This window comes from Microtus oregoni, unplaced genomic scaffold, assembly GCF_018167655.1.
Source record: "Microtus oregoni isolate MIOR12 unplaced genomic scaffold, Mior012 000091F_ref0000469, whole genome shotgun sequence".
Taxonomy (NCBI): domain Eukaryota; kingdom Metazoa; phylum Chordata; class Mammalia; order Rodentia; family Cricetidae; genus Microtus; species Microtus oregoni.
In genome coordinates, this window is record NW_024544600.1 from 4,030,832 (window position 1) to 4,041,619 (window position 10,788).

Genomic DNA, 10,788 nt, shown 5'->3' on the forward strand with positions numbered 1-10,788 from the left:
AAGCTGAGACATCTGTCCTCACTGGATAAGGAACCCGGGTACTAACCAGAGGGTGCGGCTCAAGACCGTGTGTTCCCTTGACTTGGCCTCGGACAGCGTGGGCTCGCCTTCTACTCTCCTCTACCCTCAAGTACGGGTCCTCCTGCTCTCCTCCCTCCATCCCGTGCTCATTACGCTGACCAACCTTGGTTCTTCCCAGGAATCACGTTTTAATCCCCAGCGAGCCTCCTCTCCAAGTGTGGCTGGCTTTTTGGAGTAGAAAGGTTGCAGGGTGGAAAGAAAGTGTGGTTGCTGTCTGGTTTTTGTTGTCGTTTGGGTTTTTGTTGTTGTTGTTTATTTTTTTTCTGGATTGTTTTTTGGTTGCTTTTGTTTTTGCTCTGCGGTACCATCAGGTCCTGGAGTCCCTGGATCACCATTGCTGGATGTAATTAGTCGACTAAGAAAGAGGGGGGAGACAGGAAGCAAAACAAGTTAAGTCCTTTCTGGGTGTGCTGCCTTCAGAAGATCGCGTTAGGCCTCTGAGGCCCGAGGACGCAAAGTGAGATAAAACAGAGCAGCTGCTCCTCTGCCTAAAGCTGCCGAGAACCTGCGCAGGCCTCACCCTCGGTGCCTGTATCCCACTCCAGCCATTTTACACCCTGCCTAGGAGTTAGTACTAGTTGGCATTCTGGCCTGGTGACTCGAGCCTGGAATCTTAGCTAGTTGGGAAGCTGAAGTGGGAAGATCACAAGTTCAAGGCTTGCCTAGGGTAGAGAGGGAGTTCAGGGTGAGCCTGGGAAACCTAACAAGATCCTGTCTCAAAATAAAAGTTCGAGGCTGGAGAGAGCTAGCAGTGAGAGTTCTTGCTGAGGCTGGGCGGGGTGGTGGTGGTGGTGGTGGTGGTGGTGGTGGTGGTGGCGGCGGCGGCAGAGGTGGTGGTGGCAGCAGTGGTGTGGGCCTTTAGCTCTCTGGAGGCGGAGGTGGGTGGATCTCTGAGTTCCAGAATGCCCTGCTCTGTAGAGGGTGTTCCAGGACAGCCTGGGAGGATTACACAGAGAAATCTTGTCTTGAAAAAAAGAGTCCTTTGCTGGTCTTGCAAAGGACTAAAGCTCCGTTCCCAGCAAGCTCACGCCCACCTGTACCTCCAGCTCCAGGGTATCCGTTCCCTCTTCTGACCTCAGACACGCACACATGTGCAATATACACAAGTACTCCTTGTTTCTGTTTTGTTTTGCTTTGTTCTTTTGAGACAGAGTTTCTCTGTAGCTTTGGAACCTGTCCTGGAACTCACACTGTAGACCAGGCTGGCCTCGAACTCACAGAGATCCACCTGCCTCTACCTCCCGAGTGATGGGATTAAAGACATGTGCCACCACCGCCCGGCTAAGTAAAAAGATTTTTAAAGGAAGGTGGAGTAGAGTCAACAGGAGTAAGAACAGACGGGGCAGAGACTAGCACGCACAAGACCCCCCACGGGGCAGACACAAGACCCTGGGAGTTCAATCCCCGGTACCAAAAAAAAAAAAGAATTTTAAAGCAAAACCCAGAAATAACTTTGAAATGATTCCAGTCCTCTCCCTGAACCCCTGCTAGGAAATTCTCCTTGGCCTCCACAGGCACACAAGGATGTGCCCGCAGTCACGCAGTCAGAGCCCCTTTGCCTCTCACCGTGAGTCGGGAATATTTAGGAGACCTAGACTGGCATGCATTCGGGAGACCTGATAAGACAAAGCACAAGTCACTCACCTGGCAGTTGTGAAGGGGGCTGAGGGTGGGAGCAGGCTTTTCTTGGGGGCAAGGCACAGACTGAACCTACCGGGAAGAATCCCCTCATTCTGTGATCCCCTGTTCCACACTTTACAGAGCTCATTTTGCTCTACTGATAACCTACAATTCACACCCTACCCTTCAACCATGACCACCTTCTCTGTCACACCCTACAAAACAGACCAGTGCCTTCCCAGTCACTATCCAGAAGCCTCTTTGCTGCCCTGGCTTGGTTCAAACTATCCGGGAGGAGGAGGCCACTTGGGCTGTAAAAGGTTATGGTTGCCAGGAAGGGTCAGACAGGACAGGGGCCAATAGAACTTCGGAACTACCCGGGGGGGGGGGGTCTGGGATGGATGCAAAATGCTGGCTCTCCTCACCACCTCTCCTCCCGGGTAACACACTCACCACGACCTGGAAGGATTGGGGGTCCACGCGGTCTACAGACTTGCTGCCCATCTTGTTGGGCCCCCGCTGGTCCAGGCTGGGGGTCTTGCCTTTGGGTGTCCTTCTGGAGATTGTCCTTGCCAGTGCTCTGTGTGGGAGGGTCAGGCTCCTTTGGTGGCTTTGGTCCAGGTGGTGGCTGGGGGTGCACCTGCTCCTGTGGCTGTGCAGGCGGTGGCAGTGGCTGTGGCTTTGCTGGTGGCGGAAGAGGCCCTTTTGAATCCTGTTGTGGCTGAGATGTTTTCTCGGAATGCTGTTTCTTCTTTTCCTGTTCTTTTACTTCCTAGCAAGAAAGTCCCAGCAAGTGACATCCTCTGCCCTCACCCAATCACTTATCTCACAGTGGAGCATGCAAGACAAAGGGGAAATGCAGACTGCCCAAAGTATCTCTAACCCCTGGAGTTAGAGGTTGAAGCTAGCCTAGGCTGTCTTGCTCAGGCCTCGGGTTCTGGAGTCACTGTGCTAATTCCCAGGGCTGGAGAGATGGCTCCATCCTTAAGAGTACATAGATTTCCCCTTCCAGAGTCCCCACCACGCACACCAGTAGTTCACAGCTGCCTGTAACTCCAGCACCAGGGTTTAATAAATGTATCAAAACAGGTTTTCTGGATATGGTGGCACATGTTTATACTTCCAGAAATTGGCAGGTAGAGGCAGAAGGATTGCCACAAGTTGGAAGCCAGCCAGGGCTACATTCTGAGACTGTCTCAAAAACAAGGCACTGGGTAATAATAGCTCCGTCGGTAAGGTACTTGCCTTGCAGATGTGACGACCTGAATTAGATTCCCCAGAACTCACAATAAAAAACTGGGCAAGGGGGCTGGAGAGATGGCTCAGCGGTTAAGAGCACTGGCTGCTCTTCCAGAAGCCCTGAGTTCAATTCCCAGAACCCACATGATGGCTCACAACCATCTGTAATGAGATCTGGTGCCCTCTTCTGGCCTGCAGGCACACATGCAGGCAGAACATGGTATACATAAAATACACTTTAGTACTGGGATTCCAGAGGTAGAAGGTCCCCTGGAGCTCAGTGGCCAGCCAGCCTAGCTTAAGAGGCTTCAGGATCATGAGGATCCCTGTCTCAAAAAGCAGGATAGATGGCGATTGAGGAACAAAGCGAAGGCTGTCCTCAGCCTCTACCTATGTATTCACGTATGTGCGTGCCCAAGTATGTCTATGCACACAGAAGAAATGGAAAAAAAAATTAATGGTTTCACCTGTGTTCTCTGATTTCGTGTGTGGTTTACCAGAAAATAGAAAGTCAGGCCTGGAGTTGCAGCTCAGTAGTGCAGCAAACTTCCCCAGCGTGTGCCAAACCCTGGGTTCTGCCCCAGCACCTTTCCCCACCAGACAAACCTTACTCACGTGGCACACAAAGTTTTTTACTTTTTTTTTTGTTTGTTTGTTTTTCGAGACAGGGTTTCTCTGTGGCTTTGGAGCCTGTCCTGGAACTAGCTCTCTAGACCAGGCTGGTCTCGAACTCACAGAGATCCGCCTGCCTCTGCCTCCCGAGTGCTGGGATTAAAGGCGTGCGCCACTACCGCCCGGCTGGCACACAAAGTTTTTAATGGACCGTACAGTTTCAAAGCATTTGCAAGGAAGTATTCTTGTATTTGCATATATGCACATGAGCCCAGGAGAGGAAATCTAATCTCCTAGAACTGGGGTTTCTTGTGGTTTTGAGCCACCCTGTGGTTGCTGAGAACCAAACCTGGGTCCTCTGAAAGAGCAGCCAGTGTTCTTATCCCCTGAGCCATCTCTCCAGCCCTGACTTTATTGCTTTCAACTGTGAGGGGAGTATATGTGTATATGTGTAAGTGAGTGCAGTTGCCCGTGGAGCTGGATGTGCAGGCAGCCGTGAGCTGCCCCTACAAGGATGCTGCAGGAAAAGGAACTTGGATCTTCTGGAAAAGCACTCTTAGCACTCTTAACCACAGAGTCATCTCTCCAGCCACATGGACACTAAATTTTTATTAAAAGCATTTGAGCATCGGACAGTGGTGGTGCATGCCTTTAATCCCAGCAGTCAGGAGGCAGAGGCAGATGAATCTCTGAGTTTGAGGGCAGCCTGGTCTACAGATCAAGTTCCCAGAGAAAAACCCTGTCTCGAAAAAACGAAAACAAAAGCACTTGCACTCAGGGCTTAGAGCTGGCTCAGCACTGAAGAGTATTCGTAGTCCTCCCAAAGCACCCGCATTAAGTTTCCAGCACTCACATCGGGCCGTTCAAAACCACCTTTAACTAATTCAAGGGATTTGACTCCTTTTGGACTCTAAGAGCACAACATGAAGATACACACACACAGACACACACACACACGTAAATAAAGTAAATCTGAGAGAATCAAGAGATGGCTCAGTAGTTGAGAGCACTGGCTGCCCTTCCATAGGACCCAGGTTCAATTCCCAGCAACCACATGGCAGCTCACAACCATCTGTAACTCCAGTTTTGGGATCCAACACCCTTTTCTGGCCTCCAGTGGTACCAGCTACACACATGGTACACAGACATACATGACATACATGCAAGCAAAAAGTGCACATGCGTGTGTGTGTATGTATGTGTGTGTAGTGTATATATAGCCAGGTGTGGTGGGATACATCTTTAATCCCTGCACTCAAGCAGAGGCATATGGACCTCAATAAGTTCAAGCCCAGTCTGGTCTACATAGTTCACTCCAGACCAACTAGGGCTACATAGTGAAACTCAAAAAAAAAAAAATCATATAAGAAAGTCAAGTATTTGGTCTGCCAGACATGCAGTCACATGCCTGTAATACATGTAATACTTGGGAGATGGCGGCAGGAAGGTTGTAATGATCAGCTTAGGTCTGGTCTATACAGGGCTACACAGTGAGACTCTGCCCCCCCCCCCCACACACACACCAAAAAATAAATAAAACAAAAAAAAATGTGCAGTGGAAAAAGATTCAGGCAAGTTCTGCCAAAGATGCTTAGAAAAGTTTCCTGACGTGTAAATTGGATTTTTATTCACAAATTAAACTCATATAAACCGCAGCTCATTCTCACTAACCACATTGCAAGGATTCAGTATCACAGCCTTTCAGGCCATGGACCCCCCACGACTCTCAACCAGCCACTAGGAGGCTGAGGAGGATGGACCTTTTGAGCCCGGAAGTTCATGGTCAACCCGGGCAAGAGAATGAGACCTCATCTCTTCAATAACCTTTTGGGCTTCATCCCCACCTCCACCAGCCTACAACAGGAAAATGAGCTAGCTTGCCTCCTACCCCAGCAAACAGCTTCCCTAAGCTCGCAGCCCGCTTCCTAGGGAGCCTGTCATCCTTCCCCATTCACTGGTGCCCCGTAGAGGACCCTGATGGACTGCGCCCCTCTCATGCACCTGCTCTTGCTGTTGTACCATCAGCGCCTTCCTCCGTTCCAAAGCCATCTGCCGACGCCGAGCCTCCCAGTGGTAGGCACTACCCATGATGCTGTGATGCTAGAAAAAGCTCGGCAGGGTATGAAGGGCAGGAAGAGCCGCCCAAGAGGATGCCACTGCTCTCAGACTCCTCTGTTGCCCCCCACCCCGGCCACACTGCCTGTTAGCCGGACCACCTCACAATGTGGTCACTGCCAGGGCAACTGGGCAGCCCCCCTGAAGTGTTGGAGGTTGAGGTAAAAGGCTCATGGGGAGCACCTGTCAGTCCTCCAGAGTCCTGAGGAGGAAAAAGATGCAGCCCCGCAGTCCGGGCTTTCAGTGGATCCTGGAGACAATCTGGCAATGCGAGTTGCTCATTTTTCTCTTCCAGTGTCTCCCTCCAACCCTTGCCAAGAGGTTTCCTGACCCTCTGCTGGCCCCTCCCTCTTCACAAGCTGTTTGGAATTACCTTTCTAGAACTCTTCCACCTCCCGAATCGTTTGCATTGAGTCAAACATAAAACACAAAACCCAGCTGAGCCACACTGTGGAGGGCTGGGGGTGAGAAGCAGCCCCTGGATCTGGGATAGCCTGTCGATTCTAAGTCGTGAGATCATCTTGAGTTTTAGTGGGAGATGCAAGCTTTACCCTGGCTGTGTCACTCGGTGTCTCAGAGCCCAGCACTGTAAAGGATGCTGCTACACTTAAGCGCCTGCCTTCAAAGTGGGCGCTCAGCCATGAAAAGCTGGAAGAACTGTCCCAACTCTGACGTGGGACAGGAGGGTCGCTTTGTCTGGCTGGATCTTTCTCCTTTTCTCAGCACCCTGGGGAGCCATCTATCTCTCTGGCTACTTCAAAACAATAGGATAGAAGAGACAAAAACGAGACGCGTCACTGACTTCTAAAAACCGTGGTGCTGGTGCTGCTCAAGCTACCACTTGTCTATTTCCCTTGTCCTCTTCTTACCATTTGAAAAGTTTTCGTTATTATTTATTTTGGTGTGTTTGATACCGGGTTTCTCTGTGTAGCCTTGGCTGTCTTGGAAGTTGTTCTATCGACCAGGCTGGCCTCCTGCTAGATCTGCCTGCCTTTGTTCTGCGGTACCACACTGCCTGGCTTTTTTTTTTTTTTTTTAAGATTTATTTATTTATGGGGCTGGAGAGATGACCCAGCGGTTGAGAGCATTGGCTGCTCTTCCAGAGGACCCGGGTTCAATTCCCAGCACCCATATGGCAGCTCACACCTGTCTGTAACTCCAGTTCCAGGAGATCTGATGCCAGTGCACATAAAATAAAGTGGAATAAATGTTTAAAAAAATAAAAAAAGAGGGGGCTGGAGAGATGGCTCAGAGGTTAAGAGCATTGCCTGCTCTTCCAAAGGTCCTGAGTTCAATTCCCAGCAACCACATGGTGGCTCACAACCATCTGTAATGGGGTCTGGCGCCCTCTTCTGGCCTGCAGACATACACACAGACTTAATATCGTATACATAATAAATAAATATTTAAAAAAATAAAAAATATTTATTTATTTATTATGTACAGTGTTCTGCCTGCATGCATTTCTGCACACCAGAAGAGGGAACCAGATTCCACTATAGATGGTTGCAAGCCTCCATGTTGTTGATGGGAATTGAACACAGGACCTCTGGAAGAGCTACCAGTGTGCTTAATCTCTGAGCCCTCTCCAGCGCCTGACCTGGCTTGTTTTTTTTTTGTTTGTTTGTTTGTTTACCATTTTTTAAAAAGTTTAAGATAAGTTCTCACTTACTTATCAGGCTGATTTTTTTTTTTTTTTTTGGTTTTTCGAGACAGGGTTTCTCTATAGCTTTGGAGCCTGTCCTGGAACTCCCTTTGTAGACCAGGCTGGCCTCGAACTCACAGAGATCCGCCTGCCTCTGCCTCCCGAGTGCTGGGATTAAAGGCGTGCGCCACCACCGCCCGGCTCAGGCTGATCTTGAACTTAAGAGCCTCCTGCCGCCTCAGCCTCTCATGGAATTGAATTACTAGTTTGTGCCACCAACCCCAGCTGGGACATTGCCTTCACAGCGAGTTTATCTTTGTATAACTGACTCTGAAAGGTGAGGCATGACTGTTCATGTGTATAATCCCAGAATCTGAGGAGCTAAGGCAAGAATGCTACAAAGTCTAGGCCAGCCTGAGCTACAGGGTGAGAGCCTGCCTCAGAATGAAGTGGCAACGACATTTCTTTTTCTTTTTTTTTTTTTTTTTTTGGTTTTTCGAGTCAGGGTTTCTGTGTGGTTTTGGAGCCTGTCCTGGAACTAGCTCTTGTAGACCAGGCTGGTCTCGAACTCACAGAGATCCGCCTGCCTCTGCCTCCCGAGTGCTGGGATGGCAACGACATTTCTATGGACAATGGTGAGAAGGATGCTGAAGGCCCCTCCACCTCTCCTCCTTACAGGGCACAGCAGGAAGCAAGTTCCGTTTGCCCTTCCCCTTCTCTCACTTCCCTTTTTTATCTTCGGCCCCTCCCCTGAAGGAACAGAGAGAATCATAAAATGGAGGAGACAGAAGAGCCGTCTGGACGCCGGAATTCAGAGAAATGGTTTCCAAATCTCTAAGTCAGTGTTATGTGGGAGGAAAAATTCTCAGAGTGACTGTCAAAGCTGTCCTACCTGGTCATCTCTCTCCCAGGCCCCCTCCTGCCTCCCTTGTGTACACTGCCTCTCCCAAACCCTACTACTGATCTGTCTCCTCCTCCACGTCCCCCCCCCCACCTCGTATCATTCTATATTAATGCCTGTTGGCCCTCAGGAAACCTCCAGTGATGTCAGTGTAGAACCACTTAAACAACAGTGCTTTTTTTTTTTTTTTTTTTTTGCTACAGGGTCTCATGGCCACTTCTAACTTTTGATATAGCAGAGGCTGACCTTGAACTCTTTTTTTTTATTTTTTTTTTAAGTTTTTTGAGACAGGGTTTCTCTGTAGCTTTGGAGCCTGTCCTGGCACTAGTTCTTGTAGACCAGGCTGGCCTCAAACTCAGAGATCCGCCTGCCTCTGGGATTAAAGGCGTGCGCCACCACCGCCCGGCTGACCTTGAACTCTTAATCCTCCTGATAGTACCTTCTAAGTGCCGGGATTACAAACATACACTGCTCTGTTCAACTGTTGATAGTTTAGTTTTGTTGTTAAAGATTATTTATTATGTATAGTGTTCTGCCTGCACGTATGCTTGCGGGCCAGAAGAGGGCACCAGATCTCGTTACAGGTGCCTGTGGGCCATCATGTGGTTGCTGGGAATTGAACTCAAGGACCTCTGGAAGAGCAGCCAGTGCTCTTAACTGCTGAACCATCTCTCCAGCCCCATGTTTAGTTTTTTGTTTGTTCAGTTGTATGTGTGAAGAAACTGCAGGTACCCTCAAGTCAAAAGCAGTGATCCTCTAGAACTGGAATTACAGGTGTTTGTGAGCTGTCCTGTGCATGCTGGGACTTGAACTCGGGTCTTCTGGAAGAGTAGTAAGTACTCTTAACCACTGACCCATCTCTTTAGCACCCATAGTTTAGGGGTTTTATTTTGATTGGTTTGGCTTGGTTTTATTTTTCAAAAGAGGGTTTCTCTGTATAGTCCTGGCTCTCCTGGGGCTCCAATCTGTAGACTGTGGTGATTATCCTGCAGGCTTCACAGCAGGCAGCGGAAAAAAAAAAAAACAATCCATGAAGAGACAAAGAAACTCGGCTCACCCCGATTTTATTGTAACTGGTGCTGGACCAGGACTTCTAGAGTCTGGATCAGATCCTTTTACCTTAGCCATATTTAAGCGCAGCACAATTTCTGGGAAAAAAAATTATTCAGATAACAATTAACTCATTCTCTGCTAGACAGTAGTGACAGATGCCCTTAATCACAGCCCTTGGGAGGCAAAGGCACTGGCAGGTGGATCTCAGTGAATTCGAGGCCAGCCTGGTTTACAAATCTAGTTCCAGGACAGCCAGGACTATTAACACAGAGAAATCCTGTCTCGAAAAAAACAAACCAAAATACAAAAACAAATTAACTCAGTCTCAAGTGCACAACAATTTAAGATATGTTCACGTTGAGATTCCTTACAGAGTACACCTGGCTTCTTTCTCAAGAATGGGTACTGCTGACTCAGAGATAGTGCCCAAGATTTAGGGTTTAGGGAGCTTGAGTGAGGTAAGCATAATGCCTGTGGACGTCAGGATTGGCATGGCCCAAAGATAACATGGAAGTCACTTAGGCGGTTGTAAAGTACAAGGAGTGGGGCTCATGGGGTCTGGAAGTTAAGAGCACTGGTTGCTCTTCTAGAGGGCCCGGGTTCAAATCCCAAAACCCCCATGGTGGCTCACAACCATTTATATAGTGAGATCTGGTGCTCTCTTCTTAGCAGAACACAGCATATACACAGCATACATAAAAAAAAAATAATTTAAAAATAAAAAGTGTGGGGTTTATGGTCTAAAAAACAGTGCTCAAGATTTAGGGAAAGGTCTTAGATTAGTAAAAATACAAATTCTGGGAGCTATAGCAGAACCTGTCTCATCATAGAACAAAGTATCACCAGGCTGTAAAACTACATCATTCCTAGCATTCCAGGAAGACCAGCTGCACACTAAATTTATGGAAGAGGAAAACTACGTGTTTAACTTTCCTGGCTTCACCAGTACTTATCTGTGTGCAAAAAACTTTTTTCTATCTAGACCGGGTTGTCCTTTAACTCAGACATCATCCTGCCTCTGCCTCCCAAATGCTGCGATTAAAGGTGTTAACCATCCCCACCAGTTCAAAGTTAAACATTTAAAATGCTTTTAGTCCCAACACTCAGGAGGAAGAAGCATTCAGATCTGGTGTACAAACTGTGTTCCAAGACAGTCGGGGGTACACAGAGAAACCCTGTCTCCAAAAGAAAACACAAAATAATAATTTAAAAATATATATGTTTAATTCCATCGCTGTATTTCCATAGCTCAATAGGCAAAGGCGGGCCGAGGAAAGAAGAGTAAAAAAGACAAATACGGGAACCTACAACTTTAATTCTGACCATGGGGAAGAAACAAATGCAAGAGGAATATTTAAGTCTAACCTGAACCCGACGACAGCAAAAGCTACTAGAAACACCGCACATACAAACGTATAAACGGCTCCTTGTGGCTTTAAACAAAAGACAGGACTACAACGACCCAAACCATCAATAAGACGCTCGTAAAAAGCTTTCTTTAGAACCAGAGCAAATGACCCCG

The 10,788-nt window shown here is 48.3% G+C and overlaps 1 protein-coding gene across 1 annotated transcript; it reads right to left on the reverse strand.

The window, feature by feature from the left end:
- Nucleotides 1–280: 280 nt before the first annotated feature.
- Nucleotides 281–5,640, reverse strand: Ccdc200 (coiled-coil domain containing 200). The gene is made up of 4 exons (XM_041643794.1): nt 5,554–5,640; nt 2,155–2,473; nt 1,648–1,697; nt 281–436 (listed from the first exon to the last, which is right to left on the reverse strand). The coding sequence occupies exons 1-4, from the start codon at nt 5,638–5,640 to the stop codon at nt 410–412; spliced, it is 483 nt and encodes a 160-aa protein (XP_041499728.1). The 3' UTR covers nt 281–409.
- Between the last annotated feature and the right edge of the window lie 5,148 nt (nt 5,641–10,788).

What these genes read in the sequence shown, in the direction of transcription:
- Ccdc200 (XM_041643794.1), bottom strand. Translation starts at nt 5,640, where the DNA reads ATGGGTAGTGCCTACCACTGGGAGGCTCGGCGTCGGCAGATGGCTTTG. An exon ending in TGGTACAACAGCAAGAGCAG is followed by an intron (nt 2,474 to 5,553) that starts GTGCATGAGAGG and finishes CTTTCTTGCTAG; the next exon opens with GAAGTAAAAGAACAGGAAAA. An exon ending in CTAAATATTCCCGACTCACG is followed by an intron (nt 437 to 1,647) that starts GTGAGAGGCAAA and finishes CCTCTTTCTTAG; the next exon opens with TCGACTAATTACATCCAGCA.